The 27,824-nt window shown below is 41.1% G+C and overlaps 2 protein-coding genes and 1 non-coding gene across 4 annotated transcripts in view; 2 read left to right on the forward strand and 1 right to left on the reverse strand.

Annotated features, from left to right (window-relative positions):
- Positions 1–9,473, forward strand: part of RNF149 (ring finger protein 149) — a 90,737-nt gene extending 81,264 nt beyond the window's left edge. The window contains exon 7 of the mRNA XM_066377204.1: positions 9,061–9,473. Coding sequence (XP_066233301.1) covers positions 9,061–9,182 — 122 coding nt within the window. The 3' untranslated portion in view covers positions 9,183–9,473. The remainder of the gene's footprint in view (positions 1–9,060) is intronic.
- CNOT11 (CCR4-NOT transcription complex subunit 11) lies at positions 24–27,805 on the reverse strand. Of its 2 annotated transcripts, none has more exons than XM_066377203.1 (7): positions 27,203–27,805; positions 23,047–23,211; positions 19,630–19,782; positions 18,052–18,254; positions 16,600–16,802; positions 13,714–13,810; positions 24–1,739 (listed from the first exon to the last, which is right to left on the reverse strand). In XM_066377203.1, exons 1-7 carry the CDS (start codon positions 27,729–27,731, stop codon positions 1,692–1,694), a joined length of 1,398 nt encoding a protein of 465 aa, XP_066233300.1. In that variant the 5' UTR covers positions 27,732–27,805; the 3' UTR covers positions 24–1,691. The 2 variants fall into 2 exon arrangements, with proteins under 2 accessions (XP_066233300.1, XP_066233299.1); XM_066377202.1 differs by lacking the exon at positions 24–1,739 and adding an exon at positions 12,259–13,635.
- On the forward strand, positions 1,582–1,692 carry LOC136401658 (small nucleolar RNA SNORD89). Its single transcript, XR_010750673.1, has one exon. It is a non-coding gene; the product is annotated as a small nucleolar RNA SNORD89 (small nucleolar RNA).
- Positions 27,806–27,824: the final 19 nt, after the last annotated feature.

The raw sequence follows: 27,824 nt of genomic DNA on the forward strand, positions 1-27,824 counted from the left end.
GTGAAAGGTGGAGAATCTTTGAATGTTGTAGCAAAATTAAAAAGTAACCAGTATTCCTGATTAATTTTAAAGCAAACTTAATGACCATGACTTGAATCATCTGACCTTTTTACTTTTGTTTTCTGTTCGTACTTGTGAAAGGAGCAGGCAAATAGAGCACTTGGAGACTAAGTTTTATAAAGTGATTAAAAGACACACACCATGCTCTTCTGTCAGTTGCTAGAGGTGAAAGTTGAGGATGAGGCAGGTTTTTTTAGAACTTAAAATTGTAGTTGTGTTGCTTCTAAACTAGTTGCTATGTATATCTTTTTTATGGGTAAAAATGTTTAGTGAGAAATAAATTTTTCTTAAATGAGAGGAGGTGAGATAGGGAGACAGACTCCCACATGCGCCCTGACCGGGATCCACCAGGCAACCCCTGTCTGTGGCTGATGCTTGAATTAACTGAGCTATTCTCAGCGCCCAGAGCCTATGCCCCAACCAATCAAGCAACTGGCTGTGAGGAGAGACAGAAGGGGGAAGGAAAGAAAAGCAGATGATTGTGAGAAAATACATTTTATATTTATGAGAAAATTTGAAGAATTTGTTATAGCCATATCTATGATAAAAATTTTTAGCTAGCTTTTTTCCCCAGACTATTTACCACACTGATTATAGCCACTTCATAGTGAATTGAAATACTGAGTAAGCAATTTTATTATATAAACTCTGGCCAGATTCAGTTTGAGGACCTATTAAAATAGAAAGTTTGTCTTACTTTGAGCTCCCAGTTAAACAGACAGTCCATAATAGTCATTATCTTTAAAATCTGCCTTCTCTGGTTATTCTGAATAGGAAAATAAGTCCTTGATCCTATACCAAGGAGATTGTTTGGTGCTTTGTATTTTAAGAAACATACCAGGGAAAAATGCTTTTAACTATTTTTCCTAGTAGCCAATGAAGCTGACTTTTAAAAGAATACTATATTGTGTAATCGGGGCTGTCAGATATAGCTTTCCTTAATTGAGAAATTTGAACACTAAATTATAAATAGAAGAGATTGTAAGACCTGTAGTCTCATCTCTCGAGACACAAACCTTTAATAGCAGAAAAAATAGAAGATAAACTCTTCTATACTTCAAAAGGAAAGTTTACTTTGGTAAGTATTTTTTAAGATGGAAATAAATAGAAAATAAATACTACCAGAATTTTGTCTGAAACATGAAGTTGATAGAATTCTGGGATGTGGGGAATGTATGAAAAAAAGAGTATACTAAGTCCGATTAGTTAAGGTTACTATTTGACAGTATAATCCTTTTCTTTCTAATAATTGTCACAAAAGTCATTTGTTCACAATTAATAAAGATCTAAATGTGAAAGTTCACAGGCAGCCCATGAAAGAGGCAGTTTGTATGCCCTGAACATACAGCACACAGTATGTAATCCCCTGCCTGTCCACATGCAGCTTCTGGGTCTCCCACCAGAAAACCCTGCAGGTCTGGAGGAGTGTGGAAAAGCACCCATCATGTAATTCCTTGCATGCTGTCCTTTTAGAGATCTTGAATATACTAAGCCCTTCTTAAAAGACTGCTGCCTGTGCTTACTGAGGGATGATGACAATAAAAGGCCGAATTGCAGTGCATCCATCAGCGGTCTGCTCTCTGGGTACACGATGACAAATCTCCTGAAGCGAACCAGTGGTCTGACCTCAGTCACAGGGCCGAAGCTTCATGCTTTGGGCATGCTTTCTCAGAAAGGCTCTAAAGAGTTCAAGTATTTTTAAGAAAAAATAATCAGTTAAATAAGTAGTAAATGCCTCTCTGCATACTTTACAATATACTGGCTAGAATCATAACAGTAATAGACCTTCAAGAACAGGCGTGTTCCCCTCTAGATTAAGGTCCCAGTTTAACCAAATTACCCAGCTGAGACAGCTTAGTTTGCCAAGTTTTTTTTAAGCACATTAAAGTTTATTTGCTCAGTGCAGGCTGAGATTAAATCAGTATGTATCTATTACTAACAAGAACTTGAGGTAATCATATGTGTTCATTAAAAGCAGTTTCTTTACACTCATTGTAAATCCTGCTTTGTAGTTTACAGAGCACAGGATGCTGGCCTGAACCAAAGCTAGTTACATGGTAGAACATGTTGTGTTACTGTCACATAACAACCAATCAGAAAAGCCGTCTGCACCTTTCCTAGTTAGTTTTTGTAGTTTTAAAAATAAGAATTTCATTTTCAGAAAGACTGATTGTGTATTTATAAAAGTGAAATTTCTGTCATAGTCATAGTGCTAGAAATTATTCTAATAGCAAAACATTAAGTTGACAATTTAGAAAAATGCACAAATTTAAAATTGTAAGAGTAAAAAGTCAGTCCATTCTTTTTGATGCGTTGTAGGCTTATGTGTTATGGGATAACCCATTACTTCTGTGGACTAATTGCTGATATTGAATCCCAGGATTATATGCTTTGGAGACATCTTGGGATTTTTCCTGAGAACAACAGTGACCAGAAAGACGGACCAGACAGAAAATGATATCAGCAAAATGTTTTAGGTATAGGGTGGAAGGATTTTAATGAATATGTAAAAAGTTCTTCGATGTAGTTTTCCAGATACCTTTAAAGTGTATTCTTAATAGAGTATAGCTCAAAATATTATTTGAAATACAGGAATGGGCTGGGCAAAAGTAGACTCATAGTTATTTGCATAGAAAATACAGTAACAAGAATAAACTCATGTACTCACCACTGTAAACCTACTTTTGCCTGTCCAGTAGGTTTGACACCCTATTCTCCATAGCAAGGTGAATTCTACAGAGTGTACAAAACAGTGCATTCTACTTAAAACATGTGAAAATGTGCATTTACTCTAAGGCTGGAAAGTGAGTGATACACTTCTTGAGGCTGTTTAATAGGCTACCCCTACCTTTACTCCTAACCTTAACCCTAATCCTACTCTTACCCCTACCACTACACCTACGCCTATCCCTACCTCTAACCCTACCCCTACTGCTAATCCAAACCCTAACCCTACCCCTACCCTGTCCCTTGTCGTACTGCTATCTCTAACCCTACCCTGGCCATAACACTATCCCTACCTTTACACCTACCCCTAACCCTATCATTAACCATACTCCTAAACCAATCCCTACACCTAATCACACCCCTATCCATAACCCTAATCCTAACCCTACTCCTAATTCTACCCTAACCTCTACCCCTACCCTTAACGCAACCCCTACCCTTAACGCAACCCCTACCCCTAAATCTTCCACTACCCCTAACCTTACCACTGCCTCTAAACATATCACTAACCTTAACAGTACTCTTAACCCTATTCCTACCTTGACCCTCCCACTAAGCCTAACACTGCTCCTACTCCTAACCCTATCTTATCCCAAACCTTAATCCTAACACTAAACCTAACCCAACCCCTAACCCTAAGCCTACCTATAAACCTACCCCACAATCTAAGCTTATCCCTACCCCCACACCCAACCCTACTACTAAACATAACTCTACTGCTTCCTGTAACCCTATCCCTACCCCTAATTCAGACCCTACACCAGACCCTATGCATATGCCTAACCCTAAACCCATTCCTTCATTTAACCCGAACCCCTAATCTAAACTCTACCCTGATCCCAACCCCTACCCTTAAACCTACTCTTACCCCTAACCCAACACCTACTCCTACCGCTACACCTGTTTCTACCCCAAACCATACTCCTAACTCTAACCCTTACCCTACTTAAACTCCTACCCCTTGCGCTACCTCTACCCCAAACCCTAACACAAACCATCACTATACCTATTGCCAACCCCTAATTCTTATCCTAACCCAACTCCTACCCGTACCCCTACTCTAACCCTATCCCTACACTAACCACTACACCTAACCCTACCCCATCCCTAACACACCTAACACTATAACCCTACCCCTAATGCTACACCTATAACAATCTCTACCCCTATAACTACCCCAGTCTACCACTAACCATAACCTTAACCAAAATCTTTTCCCTACCATAACACTACCTCTATCTCTAACCCTAACTCTACGCCTAAACCTAAACATACACTTACCCCTACACCTACCCACAAACCTACCCAAAACCCTAACCCTTTCTCTATCCCTACACTACACATACCCTAACCCCTAACCCTTCAGCTACCCCTAACACTACCAGAACCATTACCCTAATCCTAACCCTACAACTAACTACCACAAAACCTACCCATACCCCTAACGCTAATTGTAAACAGGCCCCTACCACTACCTGTACACTTACCACTAACCCTTGCCCTACCCTAGTCCCTACCTCTTAACTTTCCCCTAACCCTACTGCTAAACCAACCACTACCCTTACACCTACTCCAAATCCTAAACTAACAACCCAAACCCTACCCCTATTCATACACCTAAACCTAATCCAACCCCTACATCTAGCCCTACCCCTGCCTATCGTACCCCTACCATTACACCTATCCCTAAACCAAACCCTAATCCTATTCCTACCACTACCTCTACCACTAGACCTAGATGTACCCATAGCCCTAAATCTAATCCTAACCTTAACCGTAACAAAAAACTTCCCCATAACCAGAACCCTAACTGTACCATGATCCCTAAGCGTAACCCTCTTCCTACCCCTCAACCTACTACTACAACTACCTATAACGCTAACACTACCCCTACATTTACTGCTGCCCCTACCTTAACCCTGATCCATAATTGTACCTCTAACCCTATCCATAACCATAACCCTAATTCTACCCCTAAACCTCCCTCTAATCCAGGGGTCTCAAACTCCGCGGCCCGCCGAACAATTTTGTGCAGCCCGCAGACTAATCCACGAAGTTCAAAATATTTTGGATAAAATTAAGTAAGCCTAGAGGCCTACTTGTATTTTTCATTTCTCTAGCATCCTAGCTAGATATTAGCTTAGTTAACAGCAGTTGTGATGTGAACTACAGTTTCTGGTCGTTTTGTGACACTGAGTAAACTGCATGTACGATTGTGCTTGTTGTACTGATTTTTTTTTGTTTTCAACTGCAGTGAGAAAAGTGTTGCGTAACAGTTGCCTTTTGTAGACCTAGTGCGGCCCGCCGAATGGCTGTGATCTTGCTCTGCGGCCCACATGCTGAGTTGAGTTTGAGACCCCTGCTCTAAACTGACCCTAACCCTAAACCTTAACCTAATCCTAACACTAACCTTAACCCAAACCATTCCACTAACGCAACCCTACTCCTAACACTATCCCTAATCCTAACAACCCTAACTAAAAATACTCCTAACCTTAACCCATAGCCTGAATCCTAACTCCTAACCCTAACATTAACACCTAACTGTAACAACCCTAAACCTAACCTTTTCCTATTTTTATGCATAACCATAAACATAACACTAACCATACCATAAACCCTAACCCTAACCACTTACCCTAACTAACCGCTAAACCTAACTCTAACCTTAACTGTATCCCCTAATCCTAACTCTAACCCTGACCCTAACCATAACCCTAAAAATAGCACTAACCCCAACAATAACTATAACCCTAACCCTCAACTCAAACCCTAATCCTTAACCCTAACATTAATTCCGAACCCTAATGCCTAATCCTAAACCTAAATTTAACCCTAACAACCCTAACCCTGCTCCCAATGCAACCACTACACTTACCCCTACCTCTACTCATATCCCTACACCTATCCCTAAACCAAACTTTAATTCTACCCCTAACCCTAAACCTCACTACTACAACTACAACCCCTACCCCTAGCCATCCCTTCCCCCTCCCCATATTTCTACACCTAACCTTACCTCTACCCCTAACTCTACCATTAACCTTAACCCTAATCCTACCCTTTCCTCTTCACCGACCCCTAACACTACCCTTAAGACTAACCCTTCCCCTACCCTGTCCCTTCACCTACACCTACCCCTACTCTTACCCTTAACCCTATATCTACCCCTAACTCTAACCCAACCCTAAACCTAACACAAAACCTACCACTACAGGCTACCCTTACCCATAATCTTTCCCCAACCCCTAACACTATCCCTACACCTTTACACCTTCCCCTAACCCTATCACAAACTATAGACCTAAACCCATCCCTGCACCTACCCACACCCCTATCCATAACCCTAATCCTACTAATTCTACCCTTACCTCTAACCCTAACTCTACCCCTATCTCAACTCCTACCCCCTAAACCCTCCACTATCCTTAAATACTCCACTACCCCTAACCCTACCTCTAACCCAGGGTTCTGAAACTCGCGGCCCACCGAACAATTTTGTGCGGCCCGCAGACTAATCCACGAAGTTCAAAATATTTTGGATAAAATTAAGTAAGCCTAGGGGCCTACTTATATTTTTCATTTCTCTAGCATCCTAGCTAGATATTAGCTTAGTTAACAGCAGTTGTGATGCGAACTAGTTTCTGGTCATTTTGTGACACTGAGTAAACTGCATGTGCGATTGTGCTTGTTGTACTGATTTTTTTTTGTTTTCAACTGCAGTGAGAAAAGTGTTGCGTAACAGTTGCCTTTTGTAGACCTAGTGCGGCCCGCCGAACGGCTGTGATCTTGCTCTGCGGCCCACATGCTGAGTTGAGTTTGAGACCCCTGCTCTAAACCTTAATTCTAACACTAAACCTACCCCTACCCGTACTCCTACCCCTAACCCTACACCTACCACTACTCTAACCCTATCCCTACATGAACCACTATACCTAACCATACCCTTATCCAACCCTACCCCAAATATTAACCCTAACCCGGATCCTACCCTTACCCCTAAACCTACCCCTATCTGTACCACTACAACTATCTGTACCACTGTACAAGCTTGAACCCAAGGTCGCTGGCTCGAGCAAGAGGTTACTTGGTCTGCTGTAGCCCATGGTCAAGGCACATATGAGAAAGCAATCAATGAACAACTAAGGTGTCGCAACGAAAAACGGATGATTGATGCTTCTTCTCTCCATTCCTGTCTGCCCCTATCTATCCCTCTGACTCTCGGTCTCTGTAAAAAAACAAAAACAAAAAACCTTTTGTGTTCTAAATGTATATCTTGACTCGAGTTACATGTTATGTTCTCTAAATATAACTACTATTCTTGGTAAGCTATTTAAAATAAATCTGAAAGTCTTCCCCCCTTTCCAGTAAACACCAACACTGTGATACTGAAGTGGTTTGCAGCCTCTTTGCAGAGTGCAAGTCTGCGAATTTACCTATTGTGGTCGACCTATAACCCTAAAGTCATCATTACAGCATTTTTGCAGTTGTTTGTGTACACTCGCAGAGCAGGGAGAATTTTGACTTGCCTGACACACATGCTTCCAATTGAGGCAGAGCAAGATTGTTTCAGCACTCATACTTGCCACATTTTCTGAAATTATGTACTTTTTTGTCGGTGATTTCAGTTTAAGATCGCCCACAAGTATAGCGTTTAATTGCTGTCAACCATTCAAAAGATATGTGTTAGATAAGCTTCATTCAGGCAGGAGCTCCAGTGCTTTTGACCATGAGATAGTTCTATTACCTGCAGATCAATAAGTTCTGGACCCTAAGGTTGGGTTGCTTTCAACAGTGCCAGTGGTTGAAATTTTGCCATTCCAAATGTATTTGAATAATGAGTTGTTTTTCCCTTCAATGATAAGGTGTAAAACAGTGATGCCCACTTGTAAATTCAGTGGTATCTTGAGATACGAGTTTAATTCATTCTGTAACCAAGCTCGTAAGTCAACTCATATATCAAAACCCATTTCTCCCATTTAAAATATCTGAAATAGATTTAATCCATTCCAGCCCTGTGAAACACCCCTAAACCATCCTAAATTATGAAAAAAGATGATTTTTAATTAAGAAACACACATGTATATTTTACCAGTGCATAACAAAATATATGAAATAAAAGAAAAAAGTGTTATTTAGTACTGTATTCTTACCTTGGAGACAAGACAAGTGAGGCTAACGGAGGTGAATGGCAAAGGAGGGAGGGAGGGAGGAAGGGATGCAGGCACTGTAGACATGTAAACTAAAACTGCACTTTCTTAACTAAAATGTAAACTAAAGCTGCATTTTCTTTAATTTAAACAAAACTAAAACTGCACTTTCTTTACTTAAAATGAAACCACAAAAACTTAATTGTAAAAAAATGCAATTTCCCAAAAAAACAAAAAAAAATGCACTTTCTTAACTTTAAACTTAACCTAAGCTTAACATTATGTATTTTTCATTCAGTCATCACCTGTTTTTGCCTTTTTGGCTGTACTTTTACTTGCAGGACTTTTGGGTAAAAATCTATCCAAAGAGGTTTGCTTTTGCCTGCCTTTTAAAATGTTATGGAAATGTGACAAACAAGTGTCATTAAAAAGTGCTGAAATGACCAGTTGAAACTTTTTCTGGGTGTTTCTTTTCAATGAAACTGGAAACCTTCTCCCACATTGCCAGCATGTCTTTAATTTCACTTATAGAAATCACTTCCTCCGCCTCTACCTCCTCCTCACTACTAATCCCTTGCAGAAGCTCCATATGTTGCATCATTTGTAGCTCCTTCAACTCCTCAGTTGAGAATTCCTCATGTTCCTCAATGAGCTTGTTTACGTCACCCTCATCTACCTCCAGACCCATCAACTTTCTGAGGGACACAATCTCCTCCAACGCTTCTACCTCGGTCTCGGTCTCTGGTTTGAATCCTTCAAAGTCCCTGTCTTTAACATCGGGCCATAACTTTTTCCATGCCGAGTACAAGGTTCTTGTAACCTCTTGCCACTGTACTAAAAGCAAATTTGGCTACATCTAAAGCCATCACTTTAGATGTAAGTCCAGGAGTACTGCTCTTGCCAACATTACAAGATTGAAACTTGTACTTCAAACCACTAGGATTGGTTTTCTTGAACTTCTGCTGAGGATTGCACTGGAAAGTAATTCCTATTGAATAGATTGTTTCCCTATAAAGTACAGTCGCCCCTCGCCATATTGTGTTTCACTTTTCATGGCCTCACTGTGTTGCGGGTTTTTAAATTATATATAATTTTGTGTTGTGGATTTTTTGCTATATTGCAGGATTCTGTGGTATACAGTGGTATCTTGAGATACAAGCAGACCAACTTACAAGTTTTTTAAGATACGAACTGCAACTCAGTCTATATTTTTGTTCGAGATCCAAGCAAAATTCCAAGGTATGAGTCGTGATTTGGGAAGCTGCTGCTAGTTGGTGCATTGGCACATGGGTCCAATATTGGCAGCACAACACCAGCATCTCGTTCTTTCTTACATGTTATCCACAGAATCAAGTCGAATCTCATGCACTGTACTTGCTCTTGCATCATTTTTGCATTTACTAACTGTTTTTGTGTGCCATCATGGGGCCAAAGAAAGTAGTGTAAAGGACAGTGGTGAGAAGAGAATGATGTCAAAAGAAGTGAAGCAAGAAATAATAGAAAAACATGAGCATAGAGTATGAGTGATTGAACTGGCAAGGCTATATGACCACAATACATCTACAATTTGTACCATCCTTAAACAACAGGATGCCATCAAAAGTGCAAATCCGCGAAAGGAACTACAATTCTGTCCCAATTAAGGACAAATATCCATGAAGAAATGGAGAAGCTTCTGGTGTGGGTGAAAGAGAAAGAGCTGGCAGGAGATATAGTGAGTGATAGAGACTGTAATATGCAAAAAGGCACATATTATTTATGGCGACTTGAAGAAAGAAACATCAGCCTCAAAAGAGGACAGAAGATATGTTTAAGGCAAGTCATGGCTGGTTTGAAAATTTCAAAAAGAGATCTGGCGCCTGACCAGGTGGTGGTGCAGTGGATAGAGCATCGGACTGAGACACGGAGGACCCAGGTTCAAGACCCCAAGGTCGCCAGCTTGAGTGCAGGCTCATCTGGTTTGAGCAAGGCTCACCAGCTTGAGCCCAAGGTCGCTGGCTTGAGAGAAAAAAAAAAGATCTGGCATTCACTCGGTGAGGCATGGTGAAGCTGCGAGTGCTGACGTTAAGGCAGCTGAGGAGTACATCGCACGTTTTGCTGTGCTTATTGCAAAGGAAGGCTACATCCCCCAATAAGTGTTCAACTGTGACAAAATAAGATTGTTTTGGGAAAAAATGCCCCAGATGACTTTCATCACTGCAGAGGAGAAGTTGCCAGGCCATAAACCCATGAAGGACCGTCTGACCCTTGCAATGCTAGCAATGACTGTCAAGTAAAGCCACTGCTAGTGAATCATTCCGAAAATCCTTAAGCCTTTAAGACTCACAAGATTCTAGCCTGACCAGGCAGTGACGCAGTGGATAGATTGTCAGACTGGGATGCAGAGGGCCCAGGTTCGAGACCCTAAGGTCGCCAGCCTGAGCACAGGTTCATCTGGTTCAAGCAAAGCTCACCAGCTTGGACCCAAGGTCGCTGGCTCCAGCAAGGGGTTACTCAGTCTGCTGCAGCCCCACGGTCAAGGCACTTATGAGAAAGCAATCAATGAACAACTAAGGTGTCACAATGAAAAACTAATGATTGATGCTTCTCATCTCTCTCCGTTCCTGTCTGTCTATCCCTCTCTCTGACTCTCTGTCTCAAAAAAAAAAAAAGGTTCTTAAAGAAAAACTGCAGATTATGTGGCGTGCCAATGCTAGGGCATGGGTTACACAGCAGGTTTTTATTGAATCAGTAAATCTCATCTTTGGTCCTGCAGTGAAGAAATATCTTCAAGAAAATAAACTCCCGATCAATGCATTACTAATCCTTGAAAATGCTCCAGCCCATCTACCTGGTCTTGAATATGACATTCTCAATGAGTTCAAATTCGTGAAAGTCCTCTACCTCCTCCCTCCCACCCAACACAACTTCAATCTTGCAACCTATGGATCAGCAAGTCATTTCCAACTTTAAAAAGCTTTACACAAAGCACTTGTTCTGTCACTGCTTTGAGGTGACTGAGAATACAAATCTAACCTTTTGAGAGTTTTGGAAAGATCACTACAACATTGTGATATGTTTACGCATTATTGACTTGGCATGGCAAGAAGTTAAGAGAAGAACCTTGAACTCAACATGGAAAAAGTTATGGCCTGATGTTGCAGACAGGGACTTCAAAGGATTCGAACCAGAGACTGAGATCGAGGTAGAAGAAGCATTGAAGGAGATTGTGTCTCTCGGAAAGTCAGTGGGTCTGGAGGTAGATGAGGGTGACATAAATGAGCTCGTCAAAGAACATGAGGAGGAACTCTCAACTGAGGAGTTGAAGGAGCTACAGATGATGCAACATATGGAGCTTCTGCAAGGGATTAGTAGTGAGGAGGAGGTAGAGGCGGAGGAAGTGATTTCTACAAGTGAAATTAAAGACGTGCTGGCAATGTGGGAGAAGCTTTCAAGTTTCATTGAAAAGAAACACCCAGAAAGTTTCAACTGGTCATGCTTCAGCACTGTTTTTTTAAAAAAATATTTTAATTTTTTTTTTCAAAGTATTCATGCCTTTCACCTCCCAGAGGTTCCCAAACTGCCCAGATGTTTTCTCACCTTGTTCAGAACAATGTTGGGTTTTTTTAACATTTCTATTTTATATCAGGTAGTAGGGTTGGATTTTTTTTTTTTTTTTAACAGAGACAGAGAGATAGGGACAGACAGGAATGGAGAGAGATGAGAAGCATCAACAGTTTTTCGTTAGGACACCTTAATTGTTCATTGATTGCTTTCTCATATGTGCCTTGACTGCGGGCCTTCAGCAGATGGAGTAATCCCTTGCTTGAACCAGTGACCTTGGGTCAAGCTGGTGAGCTTTTTGTTCAAGCCAGATGAACCCGCGCTCAAGCTGGCAACCTCGGGGTCTCGAACCTGGGTCTTCCGCATCCCAATCTGATGCTCTATCCACTGCGCCACCGCCTGGTCAGGCCTTCAGCACTTTTTAATGACACTTGTCACATTTCCATAACATTTTTAAAGGCAGGCAAAAGCAAGCCTCTTTGGATAGATTTTTATTCAAAAGTCCTGCAAGTGAAAGTGCAGCCAAAAAGGCAAAATCAAGTGATGATTAAGTGAAAAATACGTAACGGTAAGCTTAGGTTAAGTTTAACATTAAGAAAGTGCATTTTTTACAATTAAGTTTTTGTGGTTTCATTTTAAGTAAAGAAAGTGCAGTTTTAGTTTTGTTTAAAATAAAATGCAGTTTTAGTTTACATTTAGTTAAGAAAGTGCAGTTTTAGTTTACGTGTCTACAGTGCCTGCATCCCTTCCTCCCTCCCTCTCTCCTTTGCCATTCACCTCCGTTAGCCTCACTTGTCTGTCTCCAAGGTAAGAATACAGTACTAAATAACACTTTTTTCTTTTATTTCATATATTTTGTTATTCATTGGTAAAGTACACGTGTGTTTCTTAATTAAAAATCGTCTTTTTTCATAATTTAGGATGGTTTAGGGGTGTTTCACAGGGCTGGAATGGATAAAATCTTTTTCAGATATTTTAAATGGGAGAAATGGGTTTGATATACGAGTTGACTGACAAGCTCGGTTACAGAACGAATTAAACTCATATCTCAAGGTACCACAGTATAGGTATTTTTATATATTTATTTAATTATGTTTACAGTAAAAAAGTGTGGGAAAGGCTTATAAGAGTGTGGGGAAGGTTTATAAAGCCTTAAAAATATATATAATAAAATAAATATAAGGTCACTACTACACAGATTTTTGCCTATCGTGGGGGGGGGTTGTTCTGGAACCTAACCCCACAATAGTCGAGGGACCACTGTATATGCTTTGAAAACATCTCAGTACATGAACAATTTTCATAGTTTTCTACAAGAAAAGAATACATTCAGATAATACAGAATTAATAAAAAAAAAAAGAACTTTAATGTAAGGCACTGTTGTCCAAAGATAATGAGGGTAACAGCCCACAAGATGCCCTCTTGTTCTCTTCAAAAGGCACCTGCCACACCACAGGCAAAAGGAGACACTTTGCATACAGTTTTACATAATTCCTCAGTGAAGATACTACTTCCCAAAGCACTATCTTAGATTAATAACAGAACTAATGAACATTTCAAGGAAAAGAAAAAAACTATACCAGCTGTTTTAACCTTGAAAAGGTTTGTTTCTAATAGTCTCCATGTTTATAAGAGGCCCAGGAAATGCATTTACCCTGTTATGCATTACCTCATAACAAAATAGGATAAAGTTACAAGTATGTCCTTAGTCCAAACTCTGCTTTAAGAGAAGAGTAAATACATAAATGGATTCAAGAATCAAACAAACTTGTTTGCCCCTTGATTCAAAAACAAAAGTATTCTAAAGGAAAAACTCATCCATGAAAGTAAGATTGCTTTTAAGTAGCTAAAATGTTGTTTATATGCATTACACCAAAGAATACACAGGGTTTTAACAGTTTTAAAAATTAAATCACAGTACAACTGAACAGTAGAAGGTCTGGTTCTGATAAGGTATTATTTTGACATTTTGGTCTCAGAAGGTGTTTCCCCAGTATCCAATGTCTTCAACAACCGGAAAAGGCCTGCAGCTTCCCGTATCCTACTGAACTCAATACAAAATGCCTGCACCTCTATAAACAAGTCCTGCACATTAATAATTTTATTACGGATCAAGGACTGGAGAAAGACACACACAAGACGCACCAAACGATTCTGAAAAAGAAAAAAAATTAGTGTGCCCATTTCTTAGCCAGGTTATTTATAAAATTTACTAAAATTTCTATTACTTACCTGCATATATTTATCCTTAATTTGTTCACAAGTAGAAATGCAATTTGATATATAAAGATGAATAAATTCAGGAGGTAGATCAACAGCTGTAGTTAGTCTGTTTCATAAAATTAGAATATTAAAGGCTGTTCACTTATTTGCTCACATCAAAACATACTGTTAACAGTAAAAAATAGTTTTCTTTGTTATCATCACATTCTTGTCCATGTCTCCGAGTCTCATTTTTATGTCCCATCTATGTGCGGGTTCATGGAAGGGTGGGGAGGGGGCAAGGAAGGAGAGGGAGGGGGGGAGGGGAGGGGCACAAAGAAAACCAGATAGAAGGTGACAGAAGACAATTTGACTTTGGGTGATGGGTATGCAGCATAATCAAATGTCAAAATAATCTGGAGATGTTTTCTCAGAACATATGTACCCTGATTTATCAATGCCACTGCATTAAAATTAATAAAAATAAGATTTAAAAAAGTGAAAAAAAATAAAAGGAAAAAAATAGTTTTCTTTGGTTGTGTAGTACAGATTTTTGAAACATGATAAATAAGTTTTAAATATATTTATGCAAATAAACCTAAGCCACACCCATTTTGTTAATAAATGACACATTTTTTTTAAGCATTATGCATTCTAATTACTCATTAAGCAATCAATTTGAGCAATAGGTCCATAGCGTTCTTTGCTGGAGCATAATTTTTACTATCTTCCAAGTTCTAATAACCATGGCAATGGTTGTACTCATTTATTAAACCCCAATTACATATTAGTGGTATGAAAAGCAGTGTATCTGAAGGAGGTGTAAATTTAGTTAACTAAATAGTTAACTTAAACTAAAATGAAACACTTGCAAAAATAATGTCAGTGAAAAAAGCTGGGAAGTCCTAAAAAGGCAAATTACTTAAGTTGACACGCAGAAAAGTAAATGATCTGAGTTAAGCTTGGGATCAGGAGTTAATATGGCATGTTTAGGTACAAGGTGGGAAAGACCTGGCTGGCCCTGGCCAGCTGACTCAGTAAATAAAGAGTTGTTATAGTACACTAAAGTCGTGGGTTCAATTCCTAGCTGGGGCATGTACAAGAAGCAGTCAATGAGTGCACAACTAAATGGAACAAGCTGATGCTTCTCTCAAATCAATGGAACAATAAAAAAAAAGACGGGTGTGAACAAAAGGCATGGCATGATGACAGAGTCTCAAAAAAGGCATCTAAGGAAAAATAAAAAGATGGGGTGGGAATATGTGCTAACTACACAAGATGAATTTCCAGATGAAGGTCTAACTTTTTTGACTCTAGAATTTTATCTGGTAAGGCACTGAGGAACTAGTTGTTACAAGGAAAAGCCGCACAGGCTACTGTGGTCATGACAAGTTGTTACAAACTAATGAGTGATGCACTATGATTGGGGGTAGGGAGCACAAGAGCAGGTCTTGTCCTCAAAATTAAAAGTGCCGAGTATCCAATAGACAATAACTTCTACAAGAATGTGGAGAAGACATGAGCTCTCAGAGTTCAGTCAATCCAAAGGATGGATTTGACAGAATTCAGCCCCTAAAAGTCTTAGCCCTGGCTGGCTGGCTCAGCAGTAGAGCGTCGGCCCGGCGTATGGAAATCTCAGGTTCAATTCCTGGCCAGGACACACAGGAGAAGCATCCATCTGCTTCTCCACCCTTCCCCTCCCGCAGCCAAGGCTCCAATGGAGCCAAGTTGGCCCCAGCGCTAGAGGCTCCATGGCCTCCACCTCAGGAACTAAAGGCCTCCGCCTCAGAACTAAAATGGCTCCAGTTGCAACAGAACAATGCCCCAGACAAGCAGAGCATCGCCCCCTAGTGGGCATGCCGGGTGGATCCTGGTTGAGCACATGCAAAAGTCTGTCTCCCCGCTTCTTTCTTCAGAAAATACAAAAAATAAAAAAAGAAGAGTATGTCTTTAACAGTGGGGCAAGAGGCTTCAACAAGAAGGCAGAAATGAAGTAGCGTGTTTTAAACAAGCAGCTAACCAGCTGTGCCAATGTCATAAAGTTGAAAACTTCATACTTCTTTCCCACTCCAAAAAAGAATGTACTCTCCTATCTCTTACACTTGGAATCACCTGGCTTCAGCTAGGCTTGTTTTCACCAGTGGATTAACTTAAAAGGACATGGACATATTCTTTAGTACAACTTAAGTAGGTAAAAAAAAAAAAATACACTAATCCCCACCTTAGAAACAGGCTTTCAAAAACATGTGCTCTAATTGTAGTTCAGCTGCCTGACACAGAACAGATTGTCCCGTGCGGCAGGACTATATACAGTAAATATAATTCAGCACCCAAAACAAGATGCCATGTGACAGAGGACAAGGTATACCTACACTGGCACTACCTCAGACAAACCTGGACACATGGACACCCTCTATATAAACAGCTTCATAGAATAGTAGAATCCCAAGCTAACCCCCACCAAGCCTATTAATGTCATCATTTATCTAAACATTTTTAAAATAAGACAGTATAAAATGGGAAAACACTGTACAAAGAATATCAAGAAGTGAATGCGTTATATTTTTCTGCAAGTGACAACAGAGGAAGGCGTCAGGTACAGAGAACAGTGCACAGACTTCTAAGATGATATAGTTTTTAGTCACAAACAAAAATGTGACATTTATATCTGTAAAGAATGTACACCCATAAGTAGAGAAATAAATTTCAGCAATTAATTATGCATCTATTAATGCTAAATAGTTGAAATGCTATCCACTAGGTTCTTTCCTGTGCATGCTAAATTCACATGCAGTGAATATTAACAGACTGTCTATTTAATGGTTTTCTCAGGCCAACAATATCAGAAAAAATTTGTTAGTTTTTTCCTCATATAATCAGGACCTATATACCCATTTGATCAGTGTAGAAACTTACCGGTTTACAACTTCCATGGAATGCAAAGACATATCCATATTGACCAGGACCGAAAAATACTCAGTGATCTGGCTTGACTGCATTAATTTCAGCAACATTTCTATGGCAACTAGAGGGTTGTTTTCCACTAGGTCAGGAAGTTTGGCTGGAGTGAGGCCAATATGATAAACAAGTTTGGGGTCTTTTTCCAACTCACCAAGGAGCTAAAACAATCAAATATTTAAAATGAGAAAGAGGTTCTTGATTCAAAGCAGACATTCTCTTTTCTACATACAAAAATACAAATTTTATACGAACAGCTATAAAATCACCTGCATTAAACCAACTTCATAAATTTATTCCCTGAAACCCATGATCATAATGAGTTGGTATTTTTCAATTTACATTTAAATTGTAAAGATATTAAAAATATAAACACCTTTAAGACAGTTTATAAATATGCCATTGATTCCTCCTGGGCATTAAACCAGACTCAGAATTGTCTGGTTGAATACTGTCTGGACTATAACATATCCTTAAGTCCTTTGTGGGTTTCTTTTTCTGTCATCTGTTACAACAAAATTTAATTCTAATTAACACTAGTTTTCCCAAAAAACACAACCACAGAGAATTGAGGAACATCTGAAACAAGAGCACAACCCAGCTCCAGATAGGGAGAAGAAATCCCTGAGAAGGAAGGGAAGAGGGAGATCTGTCCTGCAACTCATCAGTTTGCAGCATTTATGGTTCAGGTCACACTCACATGCTGTAATTCACACAGGTATTCTCAAAAACAATTTTTCTGCCAAATAAATTACCTTCTCTTTAAAATTTTCTATGTTCTTTCTCCTATCTACTTCTATGTACCACAGATGCCTCATAAGGAAAGTGAACTACAACCATAAATATTTACTTGACTTCGGTGGTAAACTGCATTGGAGATGTCAACATCTGACAAGTTCTAATGTGAAAGTATGCAATCTGAATAAAACTCATGAAGCAGAAACCACCCACAGGGTGTCCTTGCCTTTCCCTGTAGGGAGTCTTCTAGATCAGCAGCAGTGGCTATTCTGAATCTCAAATCCACCACTAACCAGCTATATGATGGGAGCTAGTTATATGAGCTTTTCCCTCCTCTATAAAATGTTAATAAACCCACCTACCCTCAGGAGAGTCCCTGTTCAGCTTCACTGTAACAATTCATGGAAAGTGTCTAGCTGGCACGCAGCAGGAGGAAAGTTCCAAAAAGGTGAGTCCCATCCTACCCCTCCTCTCCCAGAGTCAAGCTAATCCCAAACATACACTGATACATTTTTAGTCATCAAACTTCTTGTCCCACTACATTGTGAGAAGCAGAACAGGGCTTCAAAGAGCCAAAGACTTTCTTACTGCTAGCTCATGATAACAGTATCATTTTATTGGTCATTTATGAAAAACAGAAATAAATGCTTGATGGATTAAAGAAGAGTTTACCTGTGTCTGCTGAGGAGAAGATAAGGGGCTTTTGAAGGCTTTGGCCATTATTCGCTTGATCTCTACACCCGTGCTATTCTTAACACACATTGATTTATCCCACTGAATCAAGTGGTCAGGCTCTGTTGGATTCAGCCATGCCAGCTCGTCCTCACAAATGTGGAGTGGAGGTGGTGGACGAATAAACTCTGGCCGAAAATGGCCTGTATATGAGAGGAGTAACATGTGACTGCTTCTCTTGGGAAGCTAACAACACCTGTACAACTGTGGGTACATCTCACACATTTCACTTAAGGAAGTATACTAACACCCTTTTAGTAAGAACAACCTGATAAAAACTGACACTTCAAAACCAGGAGCAAAAGTGATAAAGTCATGGTTTTATTCAGAATATGAAGAAAATGAAACACTGAAATAACATTATGCCAGAGACCAAATTTATGTATTTTTGTCAATAGCAAAAGGAAACGACCTATTATATTGGTAAAAAGTCTTTTGATGGAAAAATTGAAATATTATTTCATCTCATTCATCTTATTCTTAGTTTACCACTATTTTGGTCAGAGACCGCTATCATTTGTACTAGTTCTCTCTACATCTTACAACACTGAAGTGGCAGATTATGTGGAGATGAAATGTCGGGGGAAAAAAGTATGGTCACCTTCGCATTTTCAAATGACCCCGAAGATGTCCATAAACTCACAAATACCATATTCATTTTCCTAAAACAGGAAAAGAAAGTGACTCAACACCTCAATTTTCATAAAACAAGACTGATCCCTAAGTTAGAAACCCACTGAAATAAATGCTGGTTGGGACTTCTGCTGAAAAAATTTCACACTTCATGAGAAGCACTACTTATATGATCAAGTTCCTGTGAGGTAGGGATGCTTGGTGTTTATTAGCTGTCTGATAGATTTGCTTTCACGTATCTTTCTAGTGTCCCGTGCAGTCAGAGCTGTGCCTGAGCAAGTATTAATTAAAAACCAGCATGTGCCAAGGACCTTCAGGCATATTTGTGACCAGCTGAGATTTCAATATTAAACCCACTTATGCCAAAGATTTACTGTAAATGGTATGAAAGTTTTAAACTCATGGGGACACTATAATCTGGAGAACACATTCTTATCCCTAAGCAGAAAGCAGGCCTTCATTTTTAAAACCACACAGAAGCCTATAAAACCAAAAGGTCCATCTATAATATTTCAAGTTCAATAGATGTTTTGTTTGAATTAAAGCAAATAAAGAGCTATAAGATCAGTAAAACTTCACAATGGAAAAACTAATGGTACTGATAAAATGAATTAAGAGGTATAAAACAAGTAATAAGCTACAAAAAACCTCATTTCAGTAAAATTAGAGAATTCTATCATCAGGTATGCTGATGACATATATAATTAAAAATTTGGTATGTAATTTTACTAAAGAAGGTAACTCACCAACCACCTCCACTATGTTCTAAACACTATACTAAGAAGTTTCTCATTAAATTCTAGTTGAAGCAGCAATGAAAGTAACAATGTTTCAGAAAACCATCTCAGGGGCTGATAAACTCAAGGGTATAAAATATATACCTACTTTCAATAGGTGGCTTTGGTCCACTGACTAAAGCTTCTGTGATCTGAGAGGCAACTGAGCTGTCAAATCCAGAATTAGAAGAATCCGGGTCTGGGTCACTGAGAATACTAGGGAAACTAGCCTTACTTTGGGTTGGCAATTCAGATTGGCGTTCTGAAAAGGTTAAAACAGGAAACATTTTAAAATTGAGGGCACCACAAAGAGTGAAAAGACAAGCTACTAACTGAGGAAGGCTATCTATACCACATAAGCAAAGGGCCAGATTCAGAATATGTATATATTTTTTTTCAAAACTCCTACAAATTAATTTTTATTGATTTTTAAGATGTTGGTGGGAAAACTAGAAGTAGTTGCTTCACTCTAGCTGTTCACTGGTTGCTTGTCATATGTGCCTTTTACCAGGCAAGCCCTGGGTTTTGAACCAGCAACCTCAGTGTTCCAGGTTGGTGCCCTATACACTGTGCCACCACAGGCCAGGCATCAATTTTTAAACATGGGGGTAAAAAATGGGCTAACACTGTCAACAAGCATTTTTTTAAAAAAACAAAAGGCCTGAATGGCCAATAAACATCTGAAAAAAATATTCAATCCCATTTGGGAACCAGGAAAAAATCAGTTCAAACACAAGATGCTATAACACAACCACAAGATGGGCAAAAAAGAACAAACCTAACATTGTCAAATGCAGAGGAGGTTATCAGACCATTCACACACTGCTAACGGGAATGAAAAATGGCACAGCAACTTTGGAAAAACAATTTGCCATTATCTAGTAAAGTTTTATATGTATTTATCTTTACATTTAGAAGAAACTCACGTGTACACCAGGCAAATATACAAAAATGTACATAGTAACATTCTGTCCATCAACAGTAGAGATAAAGAACTTGGTATTCACTATATGAAATATATACTTACAACTCAGTATCAAAAACCAAACCAATTAAAAAGTGGGCTAAAGGTCTGAATAGACATTTTCCAGAAAAGACATATAGATGACCAAGAAAAGATGCTTAACATCATTGGGAAATACAAATCAAAAACACGAGATGCCACCTCAAACCTGTCAGAATGGCTATTATCAACAAGACAAGATGATAAATGCTGGCAAGGATAGAGAACCCTCATACACTGTTAGTAGGAATGTAAACTGGTACAGCCACTAAGGTAAATAGTATGGAGGTTCCTCAAAAAATTAAAAATATTAAAAAAAATTAAAAATATAATCCAGCAATGCCACTTTTGGCTATTTATAAAAAAAACAAAAACCAAAAAACAACAAAACTATTTGAAAAGATATATCCCTATGTTCACTGCAGCATTTTTTACAATAGCAAAGATATGGAAACAACCTAAATGTCCATCAATGGATGAATGGACAACAATGGGATATATATATATATACATACACACACATATAACGAGATATATATACACACACATATGTACGTGTGTGTATATGAATGCATACATATACATATATGAGTACATGTGCGTGCGCGCATGTGTGTGCGTGTGCGTGTGTGTGTGTGTGTGTGTGTAAGTTCTTTTTGAATGGCTAACAACATCTTCAATTTGGGTAGGGGACAGCAAAGAGCAAGCTTAGCCACTGCTGAGCTTCTCAATCCTAACTCTAGTCATATTTTCCTTTCTGAACTTGATACAGTTTAAAATTTTCTCAATGTTGAGTCTAGTCATCACAAACTGAGAGGTCAGATTTGATTTTCATTTTACTGAATACAACGCTAGAACCCTCAAAATACATCAGTTCTGAAGGTAAGGTGACTGAAATAGTCTATCACCTTTGTGTCCCTGTTTTCATACTATCTTTGGTTATGGAAACAATCATTTTATTTCTGTTAACAGATTGTATCTAGCAACAGTGGCTAATAAGTACTTCTGAGAACCTTTGATCTTAAAAGTTAAAAATATTGCCTGACCAGGCAGTGGCGCAGTGGATAGAGTGCCGAACTTGGACGCAGAGGCCCCAGGTTCCAGGCTCCGAGGTCACCAGCTTGAGTGCAGGCTCATCTGGTTTGAGCAAGGCTCACCAGCTTGAGCCCAAAACTGCTGGCTTGAGCAAGGGGTTACTCGGTCTGCTGTAGCCCCCCACCCAGTCAAGGCACATATGAGAAAGCAATCAATGAACAACTAAGGTGATGCAATAAAGAACTGATGCTTCTCATCTCTCTCCCTTCCTGTCTGGCTATCCCTATCTGTCTCTCTCTGTCTCTGACACACACACACACACACACACACACACACACACACACACACACACAAAATATTTCTTCTGGTTTCAAAAACAACCATTGTTATTGTTAATACTCAGTAGTTACAAAGTGAGGTTTAGCATGCCACAAGAAAAACACAGTTTACTGAAAGATATCACCTTATATACACAGCTAAATGTCACAAGTGTGTTTAGTCTAAGGATGTTGCACTGTAATGCCTGACCTGTGGTGGTGCAATGAATAAAGCACTGACCTGGAACACTGAGGTCGCCAGTTCAAAACCCTGGGCTTGCCTGGTCAAGGCACATATGGGAGTTGATGCTTCCTGCTCCTTCCCCCCTTTCCTCTCCCTCTCTTTCAAATAAATAAAGTCTTAAAAAAAATTACACTGCAGTTCCTGTAATCACAAGGTAAAGACTCACAAATCTGGCTGTATATTAGAATTTCCCTAATGAATGACTTTCAAGTGGTAAGACCAAAGCATCTGTATTTGCTTCTCCTCCACTCCTCAGAGAAACTGTCTCTGACTACCTAATTCAAGAAGGTGCCCCTGTTTTCTGTCACAACACACTTTTGTTTCAAGGGCACCCATTCATTTGCTTATATGTGTAACACAGAAGGTACCAAAAGAATCTTGAAATAGAACAAAAGAACTTACTACAAAGCTACCATAATCAGAAGTGTGATACTAGAATAAAATACATAAACCATAATATAGAACAGGGATGTCAGAAGTAAATCCTCCCAATATATGGTCAAATGATGTCCAACAATGGTGGACATCAGAGAACACTGTTTTGGCTATTCAGTGTCCCTTGAGATTCCATATGAATTTTATGATGGATTATTTTATTTCTACAAAACATACTGTTGGGATTTTGATAAAACTGCATTGAATCTGTGATCTCCCTTTGAATAGAACTGACATGAGGAGTTTTTTTTTAAACTTTAACAGACAATTTTATACAGTGTTCTTAGGATGGAGAAACCAATCGATTTAAGTGAAAACTCAAAATGAACTTAGATGCCTTATTAGCAAGGATCTAGTACTGAAGCTATGTTTTTCATGGAAAATACTAATTTTTTAGCACAGCTACAGACCTTCATTGTAAGTGCAGTACCTTAAGAAAAAAGGCCTAATACTACCACACGAGAATGCCCCAAACCACCAATTCCTCCTTACCAGCCAAGGCCAGCTGAAGCCCACTGATGTCCACGGACTGGCCCACGTTTCCGACGTCCATCAGTGCAATCTGTCGAGGTGTCTTTTTGAAGAGTTCCCTTGGGGGTGCCAGCATTAGCTGGGAAAGAAAGAACTTTTCTGGTGGAGTTATAGGAGGTAAAAATCCTGCAAATAAAGATGTATAATAATTTCTCCAATAGATTTTTTACTTATTTTTGTGGGGATTTTTAAGTAGAAGAGGGAAGATAGATACCCACATGCCCTTCACCCCTGTAACCCACTCCCCATGTTAGAATCAACTGAATTATCCTCAGTGCCAGGGGCAATGCTCAAACCAATAGAGCCACTGCTGCAAGAGGAGAAGAGAAAGAGAAAGGGTAGAGGGAGGGGAAGAGAAGCAAATGGTCACTTATCATGTGTGCCCTGACCCATAAGGTTGAACCAGGGACATTGGATGCTGGGCTTACACTCTATCCACTGAGCCAACGAGTTAGGGCCTCCAATGGTTATTTTTTATTTTTTTGTATTTTTCTGAAGTTGGAAACAGGGAGGCAGTCAGACTCCCGCATGTGTCCCACTGGGATCCACCCGGCACGCCCACCAGGGGGCGATGCTCTGCCCATCCGGGGTGTCGCTCTGTTGCAACCAGAGCCACTCTAGCGCCTGAGGCAGAGGCCACAGAACCATCCTCAACACCCGGGCCAACTTTGCTCCAATGGAGCCTTGGCTGCGGGAGGGGAAGAGAGAAACATAAAGGAAGGAGAGGGGGAGGGGTGGAGAAGCAGATGGGCGCTTCTCCTGTGTGCCCTGGCCAGGAATTGAACCCGGGACTCCTGCATGCCAGGCTGACGCTCTACCACTGAGCCAACTGGCCAGGGCTCAATGGTTATTTTTAAAAATGAATAGGAATCTGGTAAAATCAGCATTACATAATTTTAAAGACAAAATTATTTTAAGTTTCAATTACCCAAATGCATACATTTAGGAAAATGTAATTAAATGTCATTTGAAATTCTATGATTTATGGCAATATCAATGAAACTTAAAATTTTTGCAATTATTCAAAACTTTGGCATGACCAGGCAGTGGTGCAGTAGAGCATTGGACTGGGACACAGAAGACCCAGGTTTGAAACCCTGAGGTCACCGGCTTGAGCGCAGGATCATCCGGCTTGAGCATGGGCTCTCCAGCTTGAGCGCAGGGTCGCTGGCTTGAGCGTGGGATCATAAACATGACCCCATGGTCACTGGCTTGAGCCCCAAGTCGCTGGTTTGAGGAAAGGGTCACTCACTCTGCTGTATACTCCCCCCCACCCAATAAGGCATATATGAGAAAGCAATCAATGAACAACTACGACGAACTGATGCTTCTCAACTCTCTCCCTTCCTGTCTCTGTCCTGAAAAACAAACAAAAAAACCCTGTTTTTAATGTGCCTCAATTCCTGCAAAGGCTAAACCGTACCTACGTAAGCAAGAAGAAATTTAAAAACTACAACATTCAGAAATGCTTTTCTTCTCTGCTGCTACCAGCAACTGTGTAGAGGTTGAAGCAATCTCTAGCAATGCAAGTACACTTCACATACCTGCTTCACAATATTCTGTGCAGCTACAAAATCCCCAATGCTAAATGCTGCTTCCGTTCTGTCCCATATTCAATTCCTCACCACGCCTCAGCCATCCTAACAAAGCCATGTTGCCATATTCCATTTCCACATCGCCATTCCCTCTCCCCTCTCTTTCCTGAACCACATACAAGCAGCCTTCCTGGTTTCCCCAGCTCCCAGGCTGGACTCCTGCCCCATCCACCACCCACAGTCCACACTCCCACTTGCTGTTCAGTTACATTTCTAGGTACAAATCTGCTTACATTACTTACCCTGTTTACAACAGAATTAAACCCAAACTTCTGCACCATTATAAAACCTTTCATAATCTGGTCCTGACCCACTTTCCTAATCTCATCTCTTGACCTCTAATCCATTTACCCTACACTCCAGCTGTACAAAATCTCTCAGCTTCTGGTTCCAGATTTCACAGCATCCAATACATCAAGTTCTTTAAGAATAGCCTGGCAAGGCCACACCTTTTCCTCCCCACCACCATCTCATCAATATCCAGCAAAAACATCACTCCTTTGAGAATCTCTCCAGTTACACACAGGTAACTGTCCCCCTGTGCTATCATTTTGTATATGACATCTAATACACCCCTTATCACATTGTTATATCCATGTTTACATCTCCCCAACCAGCCTGCAAGCTACTTGAGTACAGGGAATCCTTCCAGATGCAGATTTGCTTCCAGATACACTCTCAACCCTGGCTCTGCCTCACAATAATGTGAAACACTTTAAAATATATACCTGTCAGATACTTATCTAGGTGTACCATATAAGCCTTGCCACTGACTGATATTCCCTCTCTTGTGTATTTAAGCACCACTCCTCATTTAATAAAAGTAATGACAATGGGTAACACCTATCATAGGTTCTTTTACTCCTGATAATTCTCCCACCTAAGAATTATTGGCATTTTCACACACAAAAAAACTGATGCATAGAAAGATAAAATAACCAATCTATGGGTTCCTTCCCTGGCAAATTTGTGTTTTACAATGCAGTCCACAGTCTAGATTTAGGTTTAGACTCAGGACATTTCAGAATGACATCATATAAATAATGGTTCCTTTGTCTAACCTGCCTGAGAATTCAAAGGGCCTTGTGACCTAAACCTACCCGGTTCCACCCTCTGCTAGGATGTCCTAGGGCAGTGTTTTGACCTTCATACACATGCTACACTCCCTTTCTGGGCACTCTCAAACTTTCCCAAAGCCAGGTTCAGTACCGGTACCCTAATGGCACCTCATCCACCACAAAGGTTGCCCTCCCAGCTAAGGCAGTGCAGTAAACAAACCAGAAGCTCTGGACCCAGAGGGTTTCTAGGCGGGACCACAAGCTAGCATAGACTGCAGAAACCCTGTAGTGCCATGTAATACTGCCTGGTATTACATCAAACCCACTGCCTCAGCCTTCTGAAACCCTAAGAGGCCCCTTCCGCACGCATTAAAGTACTGTAAGATCAAGCTATCTCCCACCTGTAAATGCCAGCTTCCCCTCACTATACTGGTCCTAGCCCAAATTGTCCAGTTACACACCATCCCCTCTGTGCTTTCTCCTCCTCTCCTGACTGCCGAGTCTCCTGAATCTCGAGTTTGGCGCCGGCCTGTTGGTTCAGCAGTAGAGCGTCTGCCAAGTGGGCGTGTGGAAGTCCCAGGCTGAATTCCCAGTCAGGAACACAGGAGAAGGGGCCATCTGCTTCTCCACCCATCCCCTTTTCTCTCTCACAGCTGTGGCTCTGAATGACTCCAGCAAGTTGGCTTAGGGCGATGAGGATGGCTTCACTGCCTCGCCTCAGGCGCTAAAATTGCTCAGTTGCCGCGCATCTAAGTAGCAGCCCCAAATGGGCAGAGCATCCCCGGGTTGGGGGCTTGCCTGGTGGATCCCAGTGGGGGCGCATGCGGGAGTCTCTCTGTCTGCCTTCCAGCCTTTCACTTAATAAAAAAATAAAATAAATAGAATTTCCAGTTTATAACAAAAAGGCAGCCTCGTATAGATCCACTGATCTAATCTCAAACGCTGCTGACGATATATATATATATATTTTATACACTGCTCAGTATTATGCCTATCGTGACCTAGGCCGTGAATTTGACACGACCTTCTGTCCTCTGCTCCCATCACATTATCCAAGGACACCTACAGCCAACGACGGTGGCTGCAAAGTTTCTCAACACTGTTCAAAGTGTTTCCACCCAACAACTTCTTCAGGTTCGGAATCATGGCCTCTATTACCCGTATGAGAGTTAAAACCAGGGGCAGAGCCAGTGTGTCATGAATTACGACCGCGCACTCCCCAGGCAGGCTTCGCAAATACGACCGCGCTTCGGGCACAACCGCCGGCCCCGTCCCGCGGCGCTGCCGGACGTGGCGACCGGCCACACCGGGGAGAGCTTCGCGGCCGACATTTGTAACGAAACATCCACTGCTCCACACACCAGACCCGGGGGAGGCGGAAATCATTTCAAAATATTTCATTTCACTCGCGGCGAATTCCCAGCAGCGTAGGAGGAAAACCAGCTCACCCAGCGCGGCGCATACCTGACAGCGGGGGCCGGTCGGGTTCCTGGCCGCCGCGGGCGGGCGGCGCGGGGTTAAGCAGGTGAGCGAAACTGGCCGCGAAGGGGTTGGCGGCGAGCGGCTCCGTGCGGTACATCTCCCAGAGCAGGTAGAGCGCCGTAAGGCGCTGGGCCCCGCTGGGCAGCAAGTCCGGCTGCTGCAGCAGCATGACCAGCACCGAGCCCAAGCGGAAGTGGTCGGCCTTGCTGAAATAGTGATGGAAGGCGGTGGACAGCCCCTCGAAGGTGCTACCGCCTCCCGCCTCCTCCGAGATGATGCTGAGCAGGCTTGAGAGCTCCTTCGGGGTCAGGCTCATCCTGCCCGCGGGGCCCCCCGGGCCTCCACTCCCCGGGCCTGAGCCACCTGCTGCACTTCTGCCGCTGCTGCTACTGCTGCTGCCAGAACCCCCCGGGCCGTCCCTGCACGCCGGCGCCGCAGCTTCCCGGTACCCCCTTTGCTCCGGGGCAGTGAGAAGCCGGCCAGACGTCGCGCTTGCCCCGCCGCCGGGCATTAACCTTGCTCGCCGGCACTCCTTTCCAGAGGGTGTGGCCTTGGCGGCCGCTTGCTTCGTGCCCCCAACCGTAAAGCGTGCTGCTACACGACA

The sequence above is a fragment of the Saccopteryx leptura genome, chromosome 3 (assembly GCF_036850995.1).
Source record: "Saccopteryx leptura isolate mSacLep1 chromosome 3, mSacLep1_pri_phased_curated, whole genome shotgun sequence".
NCBI lineage: Eukaryota > Metazoa > Chordata > Mammalia > Chiroptera > Emballonuridae > Saccopteryx > Saccopteryx leptura.